General features: G+C 35.8%; 1 protein-coding gene across 1 annotated transcript; it reads left to right on the top strand.

Annotated features, from left to right (window-relative positions):
• The first annotated feature begins 3,770 nt into the window (after positions 1 to 3,770).
• On the top strand, positions 3,771 to 4,709 carry LOC130989345 (dirigent protein 11-like). Its single transcript, XM_057913303.1, has one exon. The coding sequence runs from the start codon at positions 3,877 to 3,879 to the stop codon at positions 4,465 to 4,467; it is 591 nt and encodes a 196-aa protein (XP_057769286.1). The 5' UTR covers positions 3,771 to 3,876; the 3' UTR covers positions 4,468 to 4,709.
• Positions 4,710 to 23,683: the final 18,974 nt, after the last annotated feature.

The raw sequence follows: 23,683 nt of genomic DNA, 5'->3' as shown, positions 1-23,683 counted from the left end.
AATCGACACGCTTCTCAGTGACTGGGATCTCCGATGGTCTTCATATTCCTGAAACTTACAACCAATTTCATGCCCGACGACTCCAAAATCCACTGATTCCGACGACAATGAGTCGGGGTATGATAATAAGCTGCTGCACGAATTCGAATCCCCAGTGAGCTACAATGTTTTTGTTTGTGGTGTACGAATTCCAAGAGTTTTGCGCAGACAAGAAACGAAAAAATTCTTTTGTTATTTGATTTTTGCAAATGTCACCACTTATTCAATCATTATCATTTATTTGCACAGAAAGGAAATTAAATGGTTCAATATATTATTCATTAATTGTGGTTCGTGATTCATTTTTGAGTCTGATATTTGAAGTTAGACGAAATTTGCCATTTTCCTCAATCTCGATATTTTCAGTTGGAGGCTATATCAACGGAGAAGAGATTTATCTATAAAGAGAAGAGATTATACGTGTTATTCTTTCAAATTAATTTTGATAAACTTATTAATTGAAAACAAATTTTAAATTGGGCTACAAGGGTAGAATAGTATAATTATAATTATTTATATTATTTTTTTAATAAGGGGGTTATAGTGAAAAAATTAGAGACTGTGTTTAAAATTACTCTTATATATATTCATTTTTGGACTGCGTTTTTTTTGGATTAAATGGTTAATTGAGCAAAAATTCAGTTTGATTAATTAATTAGACTCATGTTTAATTTTCGGACACATGATAATTGTTAATATGTGCATGCAGTGCTTGATTATGTGAATATGATAAGAGTTTATTTTCTATAAATCAAAAGTTTTGCAAGGAATATATTTTAAGTTGATTTTATACTCAAGTTGAGTTTTCAAAGTCAAAGTCAAGCAAGGGTATTGTTGGAACCCTTAGCCAAGAAAAAATGAATTTCAAGATTCATGTTGAATTTTTGAAAACCCAAGTATTGCGAATCTAGTTAGAAAATGATGACAAGTCATAAAGGTTAAGCTTGATTTTAGGACTATGAGTTTAAGTTGAGAACTTATCTTGAAGGTCCTACAGAAGAGGATATTTAGGCTCTTGATCAACTGAATTATATTGTTTGGATTTTCTCCAAATCAGGTGAGGCTTTATTTACAAAATGTATGTTTGAGCTAATAAGCTCGTTTTTATGAAATGTTAAAGTTGATGGTTCATGCTTAAAATATTTTTACTCTCTATCGATTATTGCTTCTACTAGAACATTGTTGGCTCCGCCAACCAGAACATTGTTAGCTCTGCTAATCAGAATTGTGTATGTACACCAGAACCTGTTGTCTCGAGAGATTCGGTGATAACCAGTTGTAGATAGCACGCCCGATAGATGAGCCAGGAAAATATGAGCTCGGATTATTTTAGTATGCATAGAATGACTCGTTTTAAAAACATTATGTGTTATACTGTTCAAAACATGAATTATCTTTTTAGAATATATACATTTCAAATATTTTTAAATGGCTCAACCCACTGAGTACACTAGTACTCAGCCCTGCAAATGTTTTCAAAACCTTTTGCAGATTGAGCAGCTGGTGGTGACGTGCGAGGCTGAGAAAAGGTTGTTGCTGTAATATTGAAAAACGCCATGTTTTACTTCCGCTAAAATAAATTCACTTGGTGAATACAATCTGATGCCAACTATGTTGATACTTTTGGATTGAATTAATTTGAATTTCATTTTCCACCATTTTCCCTAGCGATTGATATCTCGCATATATTATATGCCTAGTATGAAATGTTGTTTTGGTCTCAGGTCTTCGAACTTCTGGTCCTGATAGGGAGAACAATTTTAGTATAACGTCGTACTTGTTGTCCATTAAATACGGCGTATTTTTTTATTAATGAAATGATGACTGACTCTAAGGGCGCATTACCCATTTAATTCAAGTAAAGCCTACATAGCCCATTTCTTATTCTCCCGGGAAATCGAGGCTGTTAGAATTAGCCTTACCACAATCTTAGCGGTCAACGCTGCACTAATCTTGGGGCTCAGCTCTGCCAACCTCGATGGTCCACTCCAAGACAGAAAATATTGTAATTAGACATGAGCTCAATTGCCTCGATTAATGGACCTTAGCGCTATATTTGCTTTGTAATCTAGTATTAATATGATTCTCATGTATAAAATTATTAAGTCAATTCTTTACGCATTCAACACATTCTTCAGATTTTTCAATATTATTATTTTTTCTAAATTTGATATTGAGATTCAAACCAGACACGACTATGTTGTTGTTTCAAGAGTAAAAAATCGAAGTTGGTTGAAGATTTTAGCATGTGACAAAAATGATAATAACATATCAAGTATAATGAATGTTCTTTTAAAAAAAGTACAATGACTTAAAAATATAAATTTATTAATATGTATTACCATGCTTTAGTCAATATTACAATTGGTAGTTTTATTTTTTATTATTGTTTCATCATAGCCCCCTATTTATGTACACAATATTTTTTTAGGATCAAGTTTTTTTGATTCTTTAAAGATTATGTATTTTTATAGAATATAACACAATATCTTTTTATATTTTAACACAACACATGATTAACCAATGTATAATTAATTTTTTATTAAAAAAAAACTATATCAATTTACCCCTGCGTATGCACGGATGGAATACTAGTATTGGTATAGAAATAACACCCATTTTTGCACTTAATTCATACCATGTCAAGTGTTTTGATTGAGAAAATATTGTTCATTAGTAATTATATGTATATGGTTATCATTCATTAATCAAATTAGATAAGACCTATTAAATATTTCATGCGTTCCTTAAAATTATGTATTTCCTTCTTTTATGGTATGTACCTCTCAAATATGTGAATTTTTTTAGGCACTATATCACATATAATTTGATAATTTTATCTTTAATGTTAATCCATTTCTTTATTATTAATATTCTCAATGTGAAACTATTTCTCCAGTACTACACTTAATAATTTTTTTAATTACATTTTATTAAAATTTGTGGCGAAAAATTTCATGCATTTTTTCAAATAAAATTGAATAGTTTTGCATTTAGTCTACCACTGAAGCTGGTCATATGCTTACATCGTTTTTGAGTGCGTCAGAACAAGTGGCAAATGTTGGCACTAGATATGACAGAGTACACAATATTCTATAGCAACTATCAAATTAGATAAACTATGATTAATACTCCCTCCGTCCGCCAAAAGTATTTCACTTTGGCCGGGCACGGAGTTTAATAAAATGTGTGATGATGTTGATGTAGTGAAGAAAGGGTCCCACCACTTTATGAGATGTGTGGTTGAGATTGAATTTGGGGTGAGTTTTTTATAAATAAAGAGTGTTTGTAAGGATAAAATATAAAGGTGGATGGTGGGACCATGACTTAAAAAGGAAAGTGGAATACTTTTTGCGGACGCCAAATATAGTAATTATGGAATACTTTTGGCGGACGGAGGGAGTATAATATACTAATTATTTAGGATAATTTTTTCGTAATTATCTAAGAGAATTTTTTCGTAGTAATGCGATGTGACGTGAAAGTTGACGTGTAGCAAGTTGTTTCATTTTCATTTTTATATGTTTGCTGGTCTTAGTTTCGTGTGAAATTAATTTTATATACCATCTTGCATTATTATAAAAATATACCAAACAAAAATTATGTGTAACTATTAATTTCTCAGGTTTTATGATAGTAGGTGATAAATAAAATAATACTCCACAAGAAGACAAACGTTGTTGTTCAAGTCCATGTATGAAGAGCAATATAATAATATATACCTTTATATAAATCGTTAATGTGATCCTTTATATAAACCCCTCTCTACATGCAAAACCAGTCACACCAATATATTCCCATCTCAATCTAAGTCAAATTAGCAACAAATTAACAAACATGGCAAAGGTAGCCTCCATTGATGTGATCCTAACAATCTGGTGCTTGCTTATGTCCACGTTAAACGTGTACGCCAGAAAGGAAGGCACAGACTTCTGCCGCCGATTCTACCTCGGCACACAGGAGGTGGTGAATTTCCGCGTTTTCGTCCAAGATCTCGGAGTGAACGCCGTCAACACCACCACATACGACGTGGCACAGGCCTCCATCAGCGCCACCTCGCCGACCGGCTTCGGCAAAGTCCGCGTCATCGACGACCTGGTTACGGCCGGGCCGGACAGCAACTCGGAGGCGCTCGGCCGCCTCCAGGGGCTCCTCACGAGGGCCGACCTCACGACGCTGGCCATCGCGGTCAACCTCAACTTCTACTTCTCAGCGGGACCGTATGCGGGCAGCACGCTCAGCATTCTCGGCCGGAACCAATTTGCCCTCGCCGAGCGGGAGCTCGTGGTCGCCGGCGGCACCGGCGTCTTCCGATTTGCTCGTGGTTACGCAATTCAAAAGACTAATGCTACTGGAACAAACCGATCGGTGTTGGACTACGACATCTACACTACCACCTACACAGCTACAACAATTAATCAAATTTGATGAAATGCGAGGGAATTAGTTATGAAGTTGACTTAGATAAATTGTGGAATAAATTGTATTTTATATCTTTGTTACATTTTCATGTTAGTGTTTAAGGCTTCATTTCTTTGTTACCTTTTTACCTTTTTTGTAATGCTATTGTTGATTTTTTCTTCAAAAAAAATATTTCAATTTACATAACACGTCAGAAATAAGGAGCACATACTGAGGAAAATGAAAAGTTTAAATTAAATCAAGATGGGTATCTAATTCATATATAAAATTAGCTGGTGCACTTATAATTAATTTGCTAATTACTAATTGACTTGACCCTTTTCTAACAACTATCTAGATAAGCTCATTATAGCAACATATTTTATTAATTTACTTTTGTCAACTATGTGTGTACATAAGAACTGGCCTGTCTGGATATTATGGAGTGATTTATATTGTTATTGGAAAAAATATCAATAGATAATTTTCCTCGGTAAAATAGATTACCGACGAAAATTTTCGTCGGTAAATAGATAACTCCCGTCGATCAATCTTGGCTTTCCTGTCCGAATTCACTACAAAAAAATATTATTTTATTGAAAATTTTCGTCGTTAAATAGATAATTCCCCTTGATAAAATAGATTATCGAGAGATCACCGATTAAACGAAGCTGTCATTAATTTTAATGTCGGTAAAAATATTAGCGAGGAAAAATTCACTTGGTAATTTTACTGAGCCATATCCCCAGGGGAGTCGCCCTCGCTAAATGTATGTTGGATAGGTGTCGGCTTAGGTTACAGTTTAATGAGGGAATTTTTCATCGATAATTATCTCTTGGTAATTGTCGGATATTTTATAAAAAAAATTGAGGTATTTATTTTCTCGGTAATCACTCAGTAAAATGTCTAATTGCACCGAGAATATTATCTCTCAATAATTGTCGAACATTTTCTCACTTTAAAAAACTTTTGGAAAAAAGTCAAAATGATGGGAGAAAAAATGATTATTATTCTTGAAAGGCTATTAAATGTGTACTCTTTTAGTGTTTTCAAATTCTATGTATACGAAGTATAATGGTAAATAACTTGTAGTAAAAACTAAAAACAAAGAAAGTAATTTTATGGAATGTAACACCTCAAATATTTAGATTTATTATATAAGTTTAATTATAAGTATTTTCTTGTACAATTTATTATTTTTAAATAATTACATGATATATATATGTACCGTTAATTTTATCTAGATTATTATTATTATTATTATTATTATTATTATTATTATTATTATTATTATTATTATTATTATTATTATTATTATTATTATTATTATTATTATTATTATTATTATTAATTCCATTCCTATTAGAACTAGAACTCTTCTATCATCTTTATCCTAGGAGATATACATCCATTAGGAGATATACATAGAATACTATCTTTACACTTATTAAACTCTTTTAATGACTAGTATAAATAGAGACACAATTATTACCCTAAATCACATAGACACACGTAGAAAATACTTCCTACAGTTTCTCGTCTCCCAAATTTTAGTTTCATCAAGTTTTCTTCAGGTCGCCTCTAAATCGGTAAGATTTCAAATTATATACAAATTTGCACGACATTATAGGTTTTCTTATTTTTATTTATTCCACCGAATTTGATAAGTTTCTTCATGCTCGAAATCTTTTTATTTTAAATACAAATCGAAACTTGTTTTCAAGATTTAATTGGAGTAAGACCTAGGGGTGGAGCAAAATACCGAAAAATCGGTATACCGCACTTACCGTACCAAAAAAATACCGAAAATACCGAAATTTCGGTATACCGAAAATTTCGGGATTTTCGGTACGGCAACGGTATCATTTTCTTCATACCGCGGTATACCGATATATACTGATACCGCGATATATGCCGAAAAATCGGTATATACCACCGGTATATACCGAAAAAATCCATATGCCGTCGGAATCAATTATATATATATATATATATGTATATATATATATTATTAGTGGTAAATTATTTTTTTGCTTTGTTGAAGATGTGGAGTTTAATTGTTAGAAAGTTATTTGTATTTGTTTAATGAAATTTCAATATGTACAAATATACGGTATATCTTAACGGTTTGGCAATTTAGGCATGAAACGATATAACAATAATTTCGGTAATACCGTAAGGTATGGTATACCGACTTTCGGTATGGTATACCGCACTATCGGTACGACAACGGTATGAAAATTCTCATACCGAAATTTTCGGTATGCCGATCTTCGGTATACCGAAAAGTACGGTACGGCAACGGTATGAAAATTCTCATACCGCAATTTACGGTATAGTATACGGTATGATGAAAATTTTTCGGTATACCGTACCGATCCACCCCTAGTAAGACCACCACAACTGATTCTCTTCTAGATTTAATGGTATAAAAAAAATTTAATGTCTACGAATTTTAGTAATTGTTGTTTAATTGTTGCAGACCTCAAATTTTGAATTTAGGGACCCAACCTCTCTTAGTTTTGATGATTATAATACGTTATGCCTATTTAATTATAATATTAGTCGTAGGATAACAATTGGTTTTTTATAGTTTTTCATTAAAAAAAAAAAAAGGAATCTGAAGTAGTAGTTGACCTTAGTTTTATATATATACAATTTTGTTTTGTTAATAAAAAATTTTAAAGCTTCATCCGTTTCAGAATTTGATTGAGTTGCTTAGTATTTTTTTTTTAATTCGTAAGGTGGATTAAAATTTATTTTTTCTCATCTCTATTAATTCAGCCGAAAGATGCTTTTAATATTGGCTTAATTTTAAGTCAAATATTGTGTTAATATTTATAAGACAAGATCTTATATTATTTAATTTAGACCAATAACATTAATGATCCTACGAGAATGAATTTCTAAGATATAGATTATTCTTAGTCCATTGTTTAGGCCCTTATTTTTTTCTATAATTTGAATTTTTATGTGATTAGGTGCGGCACTATTAAGACCCTTTTTCCGGTTTTGATTTTACTATCTTTGGCATTAAGGTGAGGGATTTTACGCTTATTCATATGGTTATATATGTTTTTATTATCGCGTTTGATTACTTGTTTACGTGCATCTTATGACTATGATGGTATGTGTGATCATGGGACCTAAGCCATTGATCTATGTTGTTATGTGTGATCATGGGACCTAAACCATTGATCTATGATGTTATGTGCGATCATGAGACCTAAGCCATTGATCTATGATGTTATGTGTGATCATGGGACCTAAGCCACTGATCTATGTTGATAAGTTGATCATGGGACCTAAGCCATTGATTTATGTATGTGTTTGGTCATGGGACTTAAGCCATCGACTCAAACTATGATTATGTTTGTCAAGGGGCTCCGGTCTCTTGGCGTATGTTTGCAAGTATATATGATAATGTGATTTGATTATATATGTGACGTATATGAATATTTTCGTTATGTTTCTCACTGAGTATATTTTTTTAATATGCTCACCCCTTATCTTTTCAGTTTTGCAGTATCAGAGTCGAAGTGGCCATGGACGTGGAGAATGACTAGGGATAAGGATTTTCACATTGAACATTTTAGTTGAACTTGTTAAGTTTTTTTTTTTTGTTATTATTTTAAATTTTGATAGTCAAGGAATTTTAGTTTAACTATTAGTTTTTCAAGATTTTAAATTGAAAAGTTTATGAAAATTGGGGGTGTTACATGGAAAAATAACTAATCTCCTTAAATAAATATGAATTGTTTATGATACTATTATAAATTTATTATTTTAATATTACATACTACTCGGATGAAATTCAGTGTCCTATATTTTGTTTATGTGCCACCATATCTTACTATTATATCTATTATTTTGATAATATTTTTTTTATAAAAATAAAATTTAATATAATATTATGAATTATAGTATTTAACTTTTACAAAAAATTGAAGTTAAAAAAATTATATACCTATCTTTGGATTCATCCTAATAAACAATTATTAACTAATAAAAGTGAAATAAATAGTAAATAAACAATGATATATCCAAATTGAATGGAATAAACCCTTATCAATAATTACAAAATTAAACTAAAATATATAAAATTGAAAAAAAATAGAACAATTAAATTATAAAACAAAACTTGAAAGGGGAGATTAGATTTGGTACATTGAATCTCAATAAATCTAGACAAGAGTCAAAGTGCCAATCTTTGAGAATCTTAGCAACTATATATCGAATTAGACAAATTTTGATGATCACACCATTGAGAATCTTAGCAACTATATAATTATTTAGGATAAGTTAATTATTCGTAGTATCATTTTTATTTTTATTTTTGTTTATTGGTCTTGGTCATCTATTCTGTGTTGATCAAAGGTGTGATAATTTTTTCATACCAAATATGGCTATATGCAACTTGCCAAAGTTTGATCAATTTTTCAGTTATGCCCATATGTCCATATCCGTCTTGCATAAAAAATATATCAAAACAAATATTTAATATTTATTCCATACCTTTATGGCTTTATATAAACCCTATCTACATGCAAAATCATTCACTCCAATTCCCACCTATATCAAGTTAAATTAGCAACAAATTAATTAACATGGCAAAGCTAGCCTCCATTGTTGTGATCCTAACAATCTCAGTGCTTGCTAGGCATGGATGCTAAACAGTAAGGCCGCGATATTGTGGAGAAAGTCATAAACTTTCCTCGGACCGATCTCTGCCTCGTGAAATTCCGTGTCTTTGTTTAGGATTCCCGTGTAAAAAGCCCCAACACCACCACATGCGACATGGCTCGGGCCTCCATCTCGTCCAACTCCCCAACCGGCTTCGGTAAAATCCGCTTTGTTGGAACAATCTGATTTGAGGCACAATCAAATTGAAGCAAAAAACGAAAGAAGAAAACGAGTTTACGTGGTTCAGCCTAAGAATGACCTACGTCCACGAAGGGTTAAGAGTATTTTATTACCGGTGCCGGAGACTTCGTCGGAGTTACAGAATTACATTCTCACAATCTCAAGAAACACAACTCAAGATTACAACAACAACTCTCTCGAAATCACTTTATCTTAATGTACAGTGAATAACTAACTTGAAGAAGAAGAAAAATAGAGCCAAAACTAATGGTGGACGTTTATTCCACCAAATAATTCTTGCAATCTTACCAAGAATTAAATTAGTATAGTAACAAGCACGGTCGAACCACAGAGAACGGGTAATTGCAATCAAATTCCTAAAGATCTAAAATCGGTGTAGCCACCACGCCTTAAAGTGATAGAAAAATTAATTTACTAAGAAAATAAATAAATCAACAAAAATCACACTAGAAATAAATCAAGGAAAAGGTAACTCGGCTCGAATAAATTCATATTAATTTAATGACTCTGATCATCGACGCAAAGATTAATTAATCCCTATCAACCAACCAGTTATAGGATACCCTGAAACGCAACGGACGTACCCCAATTCCTACTCACTGTATCGATAAACAGCTGTGTTGGGAACCTTGTGGAATATCCTAACCCTTGTTTTGATGATACCAAAATTGATAGGTCGAAATTGTAATAGACTAGAATTGTTTTTGAACTCAAGTGTTAGAGTTCAGTTCTAGTTTAGCTTGCAGTGTCGAAGACTGAAGACTGAAGAACGAAAGACTGAAGACTGAAGACTGCAGATACCAACTGAAGTATCAGTTGAAGAATCGGTTAGGAACTGATTACTTAATGCGCGCAATGGACTGATACTAAAGTCAAGTATCAGTTGAACATTTCTCCTCGGACTGATCTTCCAACGTTCAGAGGAAGCCACGTACTCACAAAGTACAGCCGCATTAAATACAGAGATCTCATGATATCCTTATCTCTGCAGAGGTCATACCTATCTGGTGGTTACTTTTCAGAGACGTCACATCTCCTTTCCATCAAGAGAGCCGTTTCCACCAAGACAAGGAACCTCGAAGATTGAAGCCTCAGCCCAAATTCAAATTGCTCTCCAGCGGAAGAAATCTTGATGATGTTCTACGCCAACGGATCTATTCAAGAGTTCTCCTACAAATAGCGCTCGAGGATCACTTCAACCTTCACCGATTCAACAACATAAGCTGAAGCTCTGCCAAAATTGCTACTCAGCCTAAAGCTTAACCTCCCCAAAGCTTGAATCGAAGAAGAGAATTCCAAAGCCAAAATCAGTCACTGCTGATTACATATATTCTCTTAGACCTTAGGCAAACCTCTGTTACCCAGAAGCCAAAGGTCAAACTTGCTTCAAAGAACTTGTTCTTTGTAGTATAGTTGGCACTCGTTCAAACCTCCCCCCCAAAAGAGTGTTTGAGTGATTCAAAGTTCAGGAAGGTACTCTGACTCTGAGTGAGAAGTCTTAGCACGGGTTGTGCTGAGCAAGAGAAATTCGACGCGAGTGAAGCGTGGGTACTGAAGAAGGGTTTTCTTCAGTGGTACGGTTGTGTGCACCTGGCAAGCACACGGTTTGGTTTGCAGTGCACCTGTTAAGCACTTGCGGAGTGGCTTGTTGGTCTGATCAACCAACCGTGGATGTAGGAAAGGGCTTTTCCGAACCACGTAAAAGTCTCTGTGTTGTTTACAGCTTTCAGTTTTATATTCTTACTTGTGTTATTTCAATTGATAAACTGAACACTGATTAACTGCAAAGAGAAACCTAAAAACCAACAACGTGCTCCACCGAGGCTATTGCGAAACTAAGTTTAATTTTCGCTGCGTATGATATCAGTCTGACTGATCTATCCTCTGATAGTCAGGAAGAGTGTTATCATTTCTGTTTTAGCAAACCCGACTGAAGCCCTTACTTGCATCAGTTAAGTTCCAGCAACTTAACTGATAACTCCTTACTGAAGAGCTTTCAGTATCAGTCATCAACCCTGTTTGGTCAAAACTGTTTTCAGTAAAACAGGAGTCTGTGTTTGCATGTAAAGTTTCGTTTTGATCTCTGTCTGAGATCCCTCTGAATGAGGAGTTTTGAAAAATAGCCCATAGGTGTATCCCCCCCCCCATACACCTATTCGAGACCATCTGGACCTAACAAGCTGGAGACGCCAGACCTGCTTATTTCTCTTATTAAAATATAACCTAGCTGGAGACGCCAGACCTAGATTTAATATTCTAATAGCATTAAGAAGAAGGAACCCAGTTTAAACCAATTATCCTAGATACACTAGTGATCACTAATTTACTTAGCAACTAAACCACAACTAAAACGGTGTAATTGTAGCACAAACATAGCAATCGAGTATCGTATCCACAGAGACTGTAATACGAAATTACTCTATCTATTTCCTAAACAGACTCTCACAGTAAACAGGCAAAACAAAATAGGAAGGTGAATCAAAAACTAAAGTTAACAGAATAAAAACTAAGTAGCAGAGAAACTATGATAACTAAATCAAATAGAAAGAAAACTCTGACCCTAGGGATGTACTTTTACTAATTTACTACATGCATTTAATGTATTGATTCAATTACCAATTTAATCCAACCCTGATGAGAGATCACAGAACTATTCATAAGCTTCTCTAACGAACACCTATGAAAGTAGATTAATTTACCCCCCTTCACATTCAAGATTCCAAGGAATAAATTAACTCCCAAGCGTACACAAAGAATAGCTCCCTACAGTTTCACCTATCCCATTCAAGCGTCAAGGCTACTACTATAACATGCATTCCTGAATCGGCTGAACAATTATCGCATTCAAGACTCAAACTAAACAGCTAGACATGTAAATTATTGGCCAAATAATTCACAAGAAATTAAGCACCAGGAATCATGAATCACAAGTTGGAAGACAAATTGATATCAATAAATCATACACACATAATTAATCAGCTATGTACAAACCCTAGGTTCAGATTAACGAACTAGCCAGACATCGTAAAATAAAACATAAACATAATTAAAAAGAACACAATTGAAAGAACTGAATTATATAAAAATAAGAACAATTGTAGCAGCATGAATCTTCAATCTTGTGGAAATCCAATCCAAGCAGTAGAAACTGGAAAGCAATAAATTCTAAAGTTATGAAATTAAAAAATAAAAGTTGAGAACTGAAAAAGGGAACCCTAGATAGGTCAAAAGAAGACCTATTTAAAGTATCAGGATAAAATACAGTGTTTGGAACCCAGAAGAACTCTAAAAATCGGAAAATCTCGCAAAACCGCCCAATTCGGCGGTCAAACTCGACGGTCGCCGAGTTGACCGCCGTTTTTGTGCTGAAAAACGGTCGCCGAGTTGACCGCCGGGTTCAGCCTAAGAATGACCTACGTCCACGAAGGGTTAAGAGTATTTTATTACCGGTGCCGGAGACTTCGTCGGAGTTACAGAATTACATTCTCACAATCTCAAGAAACACAACTCAAGATTACAACAACAACTCTCTCGAAATCACTTTATCTTAATGTACAGTGAATAACTAACTTGAAGAAGAAGAAAAATAGAGCCAAAACTAATGGTGGACGTTTATTCCACCAAATAATTCTTGCAATCTTACCAAGAATTAAATTAGTATAGTAACAAGCACGGTCGAACCACAGAGAACGGGTAATTGCAATCAAATTCCTAAAGATCTAAAATCGGTGTAGCCACCACGCCTTAAAGTGATAGAAAAATTAATTTACTAAGAAAATAAATAAATCAACAAAAATCACACTAGAAATAAATCAAGGAAAAGGTAACTCGGCTCGAATAAATTCATATTAATTTAATGACTCTGATCATCGACGCAAAGATTAATTAATCCCTATCAACCAACCAGTTATAGGATACCCTGAAACGCAACGGACGTACCCCAATTCCTACTCACTGTATCGATAAACAGCTGTGTTGGGAACCTTGTGGAATATCCTAACCCTTGTTTTGATGATACCAAAATTGATAGGTCGAAATTGTAATAGACTAGAATTGTTTTTGAACTCAAGTGTTAGAGTTCAGTTCTAGTTTAGCTTGCAGTGTCGAAGACTGAAGACTGAAGAACGAAAGACTGAAGACTGAAGACTGCAGATACCAACTGAAGTATCAGTTGAAGAATCGGTTAGGAACTGATTACTTAATGCGCGCAATGGACTGATACTAAAGTCAAGTATCAGTTGAACATTTCTCCTCGGACTGATCTTCCAACGTTCAGAGGAAGCCACGTACTCACAAAGTACAGCCGCATTAAATACAGAGATCTCATGATATCCTTATCTCTGCAGAGGTCATACCTATCTGGTGGTTACTTTTCAGAGACGTCACATCTCCTTTCCATCAAGAGAGCCGTTTCCACCAAGACAAGGAACCTCGAAGATTGAAGCCTCAGCCCAAATTCAAATTGCTCTCCAGCGGAAGAAATCTTGATGATGTTCTACGCCAACGGATCTATTCAAGAGTTCTCCTACAAATAGCGCTCGAGGATCACTTCAACCTTCACCGATTCAACAACATAAGCTGAAGCTCTGCCAAAATTGCTACTCAGCCTAAAGCTTAACCTCCCCAAAGCTTGAATCGAAGAAGAGAATTCCAAAGCCAAAATCAGTCACTGCTGATTACATATATTCTCTTAGACCTTAGGCAAACCTCTGTTACCCAGAAGCCAAAGGTCAAACTTGCTTCAAAGAACTTGTTCTTTGTAGTATAGTTGGCACTCGTTCAAACCTCCCCCCCAAAAGAGTGTTTGAGTGATTCAAAGTTCAGGAAGGTACTCTGACTCTGAGTGAGAAGTCTTAGCACGGGTTGTGCTGAGCAAGAGAAATTCGACGCGAGTGAAGCGTGGGTACTGAAGAAGGGTTTTCTTCAGTGGTACGGTTGTGTGCACCTGGCAAGCACACGGTTTGGTTTGCAGTGCACCTGTTAAGCACTTGCGGAGTGGCTTGTTGGTCTGATCAACCAACCGTGGATGTAGGAAAGGGCTTTTCCGAACCACGTAAAAGTCTCTGTGTTGTTTACAGCTTTCAGTTTTATATTCTTACTTGTGTTATTTCAATTGATAAACTGAACACTGATTAACTGCAAAGAGAAACCTAAAAACCAACAACGTGCTCCACCGAGGCTATTGCGAAACTAAGTTTAATTTTCGCTGCGTATGATATCAGTCTGACTGATCTATCCTCTGATAGTCAGGAAGAGTGTTATCATTTCTGTTTTAGCAAACCCGACTGAAGCCCTTACTTGCATCAGTTAAGTTCCAGCAACTTAACTGATAACTCCTTACTGAAGAGCTTTCAGTATCAGTCATCAACCCTGTTTGGTCAAAACTGTTTTCAGTAAAACAGGAGTCTGTGTTTGCATGTAAAGTTTCGTTTTGATCTCTGTCTGAGATCCCTCTGAATGAGGAGTTTTGAAAAATAGCCCATAGGTGTATCCCCCCCCCATACACCTATTCGAGACCATCTGGACCTAACAAGCTGGAGACGCCAGACCTGCTTATTTCTCTTATTAAAATATAACCTAGCTGGAGACGCCAGACCTAGATTTAATATTCTAATAGCATTAAGAAGAAGGAACCCAGTTTAAACCAATTATCCTAGATACACTAGTGATCACTAATTTACTTAGCAACTAAACCACAACTAAAACGGTGTAATTGTAGCACAAACATAGCAATCGAGTATCGTATCCACAGAGACTGTAATACGAAATTACTCTATCTATTTCCTAAACAGACTCTCACAGTAAACAGGCAAAACAAAATAGGAAGGTGAATCAAAAACTAAAGTTAACAGAATAAAAACTAAGTAGCAGAGAAACTATGATAACTAAATCAAATAGAAAGAAAACTCTGACCCTAGGGATGTACTTTTACTAATTTACTACATGCATTTAATGTATTGATTCAATTACCAATTTAATCCAACCCTGATGAGAGATCACAGAACTATTCATAAGCTTCTCTAACGAACACCTATGAAAGTAGATTAATTTACCCCCCTTCACATTCAAGATTCCAAGGAATAAATTAACTCCCAAGCGTACACAAAGAATAGCTCCCTACAGTTTCACCTATCCCATTCAAGCGTCAAGGCTACTACTATAACATGCATTCCTGAATCGGCTGAACAATTATCGCATTCAAGACTCAAACTAAACAGCTAGACATGTAAATTATTGGCCAAATAATTCACAAGAAATTAAGCACCAGGAATCATGAATCACAAGTTGGAAGACAAATTGATATCAATAAATCATACACACATAATTAATCAGCTATGTACAAACCCTAGGTTCAGATTAACGAACTAGCCAGACATCGTAAAATAAAACATAAACATAATTAAAAAGAACACAATTGAAAGAACTGAATTATATAAAAATAAGAACAATTGTAGCAGCATGAATCTTCAATCTTGTGGAAATCCAATCCAAGCAGTAGAAACTGGAAAGCAATAAATTCTAAAGTTATGAAATTAAAAAATAAAAGTTGAGAACTGAAAAAGGGAACCCTAGATAGGTCAAAAGAAGACCTATTTAAAGTATCAGGATAAAATACAGTGTTTGGAACCCAGAAGAACTCTAAAAATCGGAAAATCTCGCAAAACCGCCCAATTCGGCGGTCAAACTCGACGGTCGCCGAGTTGACCGCCGTTTTTGTGCTGAAAAACGGTCGCCGAGTTGACCGCCGGGTTCAGCCTAAGAATGACCTACGTCCACGAAGGGTTAAGAGTATTTTATTACCGGTGCCGGAGACTTCGTCGGAGTTACAGAATTACATTCTCACAATCTCAAGAAACACAACTCAAGATTACAACAACAACTCTCTCGAAATCACTTTATCTTAATGTACAGTGAATAACTAACTTGAAGAAGAAGAAAAATAGAGCCAAAACTAATGGTGGACGTTTATTCCACCAAATAATTCTTGCAATCTTACCAAGAATTAAATTAGTATAGTAACAAGCACGGTCGAACCACAGAGAACGGGTAATTGCAATCAAATTCCTAAAGATCTAAAATCGGTGTAGCCACCACGCCTTAAAGTGATAGAAAAATTAATTTACTAAGAAAATAAATAAATCAACAAAAATCACACTAGAAATAAATCAAGGAAAAGGTAACTCGGCTCGAATAAATTCATATTAATTTAATGACTCTGATCATCGACGCAAAGATTAATTAATCCCTATCAACCAACCAGTTATAGGATACCCTGAAACGCAACGGACGTACCCCAATTCCTACTCACTGTATCGATAAACAGCTGTGTTGGGAACCTTGTGGAATATCCTAACCCTTGTTTTGATGATACCAAAATTGATAGGTCGAAATTGTAATAGACTAGAATTGTTTTTGAACTCAAGTGTTAGAGTTCAGTTCTAGTTTAGCTTGCAGTGTCGAAGACTGAAGACTGAAGAACGAAAGACTGAAGACTGAAGACTGCAGATACCAACTGAAGTATCAGTTGAAGAATCGGTTAGGAACTGATTACTTAATGCGCGCAATGGACTGATACTAAAGTCAAGTATCAGTTGAACATTTCTCCTCGGACTGATCTTCCAACGTTCAGAGGAAGCCACGTACTCACAAAGTACAGCCGCATTAAATACAGAGATCTCATGATATCCTTATCTCTGCAGAGGTCATACCTATCTGGTGGTTACTTTTCAGAGACGTCACATCTCCTTTCCATCAAGAGAGCCGTTTCCACCAAGACAAGGAACCTCGAAGATTGAAGCCTCAGCCCAAATTCAAATTGCTCTCCAGCGGAAGAAATCTTGATGATGTTCTACGCCAACGGATCTATTCAAGAGTTCTCCTACAAATAGCGCTCGAGGATCACTTCAACCTTCACCGATTCAACAACATAAGCTGAAGCTCTGCCAAAATTGCTACTCAGCCTAAAGCTTAACCTCCCCAAAGCTTGAATCGAAGAAGAGAATTCCAAAGCCAAAATCAGTCACTGCTGATTACATATATTCTCTTAGACCTTAGGCAAACCTCTGTTACCCAGAAGCCAAAGGTCAAACTTGCTTCAAAGAACTTGTTCTTTGTAGTATAGTTGGCACTCGTTCAAACCTCCCCCCCAAAAGAGTGTTTGAGTGATTCAAAGTTCAGGAAGGTACTCTGACTCTGAGTGAGAAGTCTTAGCACGGGTTGTGCTGAGCAAGAGAAATTCGACGCGAGTGAAGCGTGGGTACTGAAGAAGGGTTTTCTTCAGTGGTACGGTTGTGTGCACCTGGCAAGCACACGGTTTGGTTTGCAGTGCACCTGTTAAGCACTTGCGGAGTGGCTTGTTGGTCTGATCAACCAACCGTGGATGTAGGAAAGGGCTTTTCCGAACCACGTAAAAGTCTCTGTGTTGTTTACAGCTTTCAGTTTTATATTCTTACTTGTGTTATTTCAATTGATAAACTGAACACTGATTAACTGCAAAGAGAAACCTAAAAACCAACAACGTGCTCCACCGAGGCTATTGCGAAACTAAGTTTAATTTTCGCTGCGTATGATATCAGTCTGACTGATCTATCCTCTGATAGTCAGGAAGAGTGTTATCATTTCTGTTTTAGCAAACCCGACTGAAGCCCTTACTTGCATCAGTTAAGTTCCAGCAACTTAACTGATAACTCCTTACTGAAGAGCTTTCAGTATCAGTCATCAACCCTGTTTGGTCAAAACTGTTTTCAGTAAAACAGGAGTCTGTGTTTGCATGTAAAGTTTCGTTTTGATCTCTGTCTGAGATCCCTCTGAATGAGGAGTTTTGAAAAATAGCCCATAGGTGTATCCCCCCCCCATACACCTATTCGAGACCATCTGGACCTAACAAGCTGGAGACGCCAGACCTGCTTATTTCTCTTATTAAAATATAACCTAGCTGGAGACGCCAGACCTAGATTTAATATTCTAATAGCATTAAGAAGAAGGAACCCAGTTTAAACCAATTATCCTAGATACACTAGTGATCACTAATTTACTTAGCAACTAAACCACAACTAAAACGGTGTAATTGTAGCACAAACATAGCAATCGAGTATCGTATCCACAGAGACTGTAATACGAAATTACTCTATCTATTTCCTAAACAGACTCTCACAGTAAACAGGCAAAACAAAATAGGAAGGTGAATCAAAAACTAAAGTTAACCGAATAAAAACTAAGTAGCAGAGAAACTATGATAACTAAATCAAATAGAAAGAAAACTCTGACCCTAGGGATGTACTTTTACTAATTTACTACATGCATTTAATGTATTGATTCAATTACCAATTTAATCCAACCCTGATGAGAGATCACAGAACTATTCATAAGCTTCTCTAACGAACACCTATGAAAGTAGATTAATTTACCCCCCTTCACATTCAAGATTCCAAGGAATAAATTAACTCCCAAGCGTACACAAAGAATAGCTCCCTACAGTTTCACCTATCCCATTCAAGCGTCAAGGCTACTACTATAACATGCATTCCTGAATCGGCTGAACAATTATCGCATTCAAGACTCAAACTAAACAGCTAGACATGTAAATTATTGGCCAAATAATTCACAAGAAATTAAGCACCAGGAATCATGAATCACAAGTTGGAAGACAAATTGATATCAATAAATCATACACACATAATTAATCAGCTATGTACAAACCCTAGGTTCAGATTAACGAACTAGCCAGACATCGTAAAATAAAACATAAACATAATTAAAAAGAACACAATTGAAAGAACTGAATTATATAAAAATAAGAACAATTGTAGCAGCATGAATCTTCAATCTTGTGGAAATCCAATCCAAGCAGTAGAAACTGGAAAGCAATAAATTCTAAAGTTATGAAATTAAAAAATAAAAGTTGAGAACTGAAAAAGGGAACCCTAGATAGGTCAAAAGAAGACCTATTTAAAGTATCAGGATAAAATACAGTGTTTGGAACCCAGAAGAACTCTAAAAATCGGAAAATCTCGCAAAACCGCCCAATTCGGCGGTCAAACTCGACGGTCGCCGAGTTGACCGCCGTTTTTGTGCTGAAAAAACGGTCGCCGAGTTGACCGCCGGGTTCAGCCTAAGAATGACCTACGTCCACGAAGGGTTAAGAGTATTTTATTACCGGTGCCGGAGACTTCGTCGGAGTTACAGAATTACATTCTCACAATCTCAAGAAACACAACTCAAGATTACAACAACAACTCTCTCGAAATCACTTTATCTTAATGTACAGTGAATAACTAACTTGAAGAAGAAGAAAAATAGAGCCAAAACTAATGGTGGACGTTTATTCCACCAAATAATTCTTGCAATCTTACCAAGAATTAAATTAGTATAGTAACAAGCACGGTCGAACCACAGAGAACGGGTAATTGCAATCAAATTCCTAAAGATCTAAAATCGGTGTAGCCACCACGCCTTAAAGTGATAGAAAAATTAATTTACTAAGAAAATAAATAAATCAACAAAAATCACACTAGAAATAAATCAAGGAAAAGGTAACTCGGCTCGAATAAATTCATATTAATTTAATGACTCTGATCATCGACGCAAAGATTAATTAATCCCTATCAACCAACCAGTTATAGGATACCCTGAAACGCAACGGACGTACCCCAATTCCTACTCACTGTATCGATAAACAGCTGTGTTGGGAACCTTGTGGAATATCCTAACCCTTGTTTTGATGATACCAAAATTGATAGGTCGAAATTGTAATAGACTAGAATTGTTTTTGAACTCAAGTGTTAGAGTTCAGTTCTAGTTTAGCTTGCAGTGTCGAAGACTGAAGACTGAAGAACGAAAGACTGAAGACTGAAGACTGCAGATACCAACTGAAGTATCAGTTGAAGAATCGGTTAGGAACTGATTACTTAATGCGCGCAATGGACTGATACTAAAGTCAAGTATCAGTTGAACATTTCTCCTCGGACTGATCTTCCAACGTTCAGAGGAAGCCACGTACTCACAAAGTACAGCCGCATTAAATACAGAGATCTCATGATATCCTTATCTCTGCAGAGGTCATACCTATCTGGTGGTTACTTTTCAGAGACGTCACATCTCCTTTCCATCAAGAGAGCCGTTTCCACCAAGACAAGGAACCTCGAAGATTGAAGCCTCAGCCCAAATTCAAATTGCTCTCCAGCGGAAGAAATCTTGATGATGTTCTACGCCAACGGATCTATTCAAGAGTTCTCCTACAAATAGCGCTCGAGGATCACTTCAACCTTCACCGATTCAACAACATAAGCTGAAGCTCTGCCAAAATTGCTACTCAGCCTAAAGCTTAACCTCCCCAAAGCTTGAATCGAAGAAGAGAATTCCAAAGCCAAAATCAGTCACTGCTGATTACATATATTCTCTTAGACCTTAGGCAAACCTCTGTTACCCAGAAGCCAAAGGTCAAACTTGCTTCAAAGAACTTGTTCTTTGTAGTATAGTTGGCACTCGTTCAAACCTCCCCCCCAAAAGAGTGTTTGAGTGATTCAAAGTTCAGGAAGGTACTCTGACTCTGAGTGAGAAGTCTTAGCACGGGTTGTGCTGAGCAAGAGAAATTCGACGCGAGTGAAGCGTGGGTACTGAAGAAGGGTTTTCTTCAGTGGTACGGTTGTGTGCACCTGGCAAGCACACGGTTTGGTTTGCAGTGCACCTGTTAAGCACTTGCGGAGTGGCTTGTTGGTCTGATCAACCAACCGTGGATGTAGGAAAGGGCTTTTCCGAACCACGTAAAAGTCTCTGTGTTGTTTACAGCTTTCAGTTTTATATTCTTACTTGTGTTATTTCAATTGATAAACTGAACACTGATTAACTGCAAAGAGAAACCTAAAAACCAACAACGTGCTCCACCGAGGCTATTGCGAAACTAAGTTTAATTTTCGCTGCGTATGATATCAGTCTGACTGATCTATCCTCTGATAGTCAGGAAGAGTGTTATCATTTCTGTTTTAGCAAACCCGACTGAAGCCCTTACTTGCATCAGTTAAGTTCCAGCAACTTAACTGATAACTCCTTACTGAAGAGCTTTCAGTATCAGTCATCAACCCTGTTTGGTCAAAACTGTTTTCAGTAAAACAGGAGTCTGTGTTTGCATGTAAAGTTTCATTTTGATCTCTGTCTGAGATCCCTCTGAATGAGGAGTTTTGAAAAATAGCCCATAGGTGTATCCCCCCCCATACACCTATTCGAGACCATCTGGACCTAACAAGCTAGAGACGCCAGACCTGCTTATTTCTCTTATTAAAATATAACCTAGCTGGAGACGCCAGACCTAGATTTAATATTCTAATAGCATTAAGAAGAAGGAACCCAGTTTAAACCAATTATCCTAGATACACTAGTGATCACTAATTTACTTAGCAACTAAACCACAACTAAAACGGTGTAATTGTAGCACAAACATAGCAATCGAGTATCGTATCCACAGAGACTGTAATACGAAATTACTCTATCTATTTCCTAAACAGACTCTCACAGTAAACAGGCAAAACAAAATAGGAAGGTGAATCAAAAACTAAAGTTAACAGAATAAAAACTAAGTAGCAGAGAAACTATGATAACTAAATCAAATAGAAAGAAAACTCTGACCCTAGGGATGTACTTTTACTAATTTACTACATGCATTTAATGTATTGATTCAATTACCAATTTAATCCAACCCTGATGAGAGATCACAGAACTATTCATAAGCTTCTCTAACGAACACCTATGAAAGTAGATTAATTTACCCCCCTTCACATTCAAGATTCCAAGGAATAAATTAACTCCCAAGCGTACACAAAGAATAGCTCCCTACAGTTTCACCTATCCCATTCAAGCGTCAAGGCTACTACTATAACATGCATTCCTGAATCGGCTGAACAATTATCGCATTCAAGACTCAAACTAAACAGCTAGACATGTAAATTATTGGCCAAATAATTCACAAGAAATTAAGCACCAGGAATCATGAATCACAAGTTGGAAGACAAATTGATATCAATAAATCATACACACATAATTAATCAGCTATGTACAAACCCTAGGTTCAGATTAACGAACTAGCCAGACATCGTAAAATAAAACATAAACATAATTAAAAAGAACACAATTGAAAGAACTGAATTATATAAAAATAAGAACAATTGTAGCAGCATGAATCTTCAATCTTGTGGAAATCCAATCCAAGCAGTAGAAACTGGAAAGCAATAAATTCTAAAGTTATGAAATTAAAAAATAAAAGTTGAGAACTGAAAAAGGGAACCCTAGATAGGTCAAAAGAAGACCTATTTAAAGTATCAGGATAAAATACAGTGTTTGGAACCCAGAAGAACTCTAAAAATCGGAAAATCTCGCAAAACCGCCCAATTCGGCGGTCAAACTCGACGGTCGCCGAGTTGACCGCCGTTTTTGTGCTGAAAAACGGTCGCCGAGTTGACCGCCGGGTTCAGCCTAAGAATGACCTACGTCCACGAAGGGTTAAGAGTATTTTATTACCGGTGCCGGAGACTTCGTCGGAGTTACAGAATTACATTCTCACAATCTCAAGAAACACAACTCAAGATTACAACAACAACTCTCTCGAAATCACTTTATCTTAATGTACAGTGAATAACTAACTTGAAGAAGAAGAAAAATAGAGCCAAAACTAATGGTGGACGTTTATTCCACCAAATAATTCTTGCAATCTTACCAAGAATTAAATTAGTATAGTAACAAGCACGGTCGAACCACAGAGAACGGGTAATTGCAATCAAATTCCTAAAGATCTAAAATCGGTGTAGCCACCACGCCTTAAAGTGATAGAAAAATTAATTTACTAAGAAAATAAATAAATCAACAAAAATCACACTAGAAATAAATCAAGGAAAAGGTAACTCGGCTCGAATAAATTCATATTAATTTAATGACTCTGATCATCGACGCAAAGATTAATTAATCCCTATCAACCAACCAGTTATAGGATACCCTGAAACGCAACGGACGTACCCCAATTCCTACTCACTGTATCGATAAACAGCTGTGTTGGGAACCTTGTGGAATATCCTAACCCTTGTTTTGATGATACCAAAATTGATAGGTCGAAATTGTAATAGACTAGAATTGTTTTTGAACTCAAGTGTTAGAGTTCAGTTCTAGTTTAGCTTGCAGTGTCGAAGACTGAAGACTGAAGAACGAAAGACTGAAGACTGAAGACTGCAGATACCAACTGAAGTATCAGTTGAAGAATCGGTTAGGAACTGATTACTTAATGCGCGCAATGGACTGATACTAAAGTCAAGTATCAGTTGAACATTTCTCCTCGGACTGATCTTCCAACGTTCAGAGGAAGCCACGTACTCACAAA

The sequence above is a fragment of the Salvia miltiorrhiza genome, chromosome 6 (assembly GCF_028751815.1).
Source record: "Salvia miltiorrhiza cultivar Shanhuang (shh) chromosome 6, IMPLAD_Smil_shh, whole genome shotgun sequence".
Classification (NCBI taxonomy): Eukaryota; Viridiplantae; Streptophyta; class Magnoliopsida; order Lamiales; family Lamiaceae; genus Salvia; species Salvia miltiorrhiza.
The sequence above is the reverse complement of the archived record's forward strand: the minus strand, read 5'-3'. Positions and strand labels throughout refer to the sequence as shown.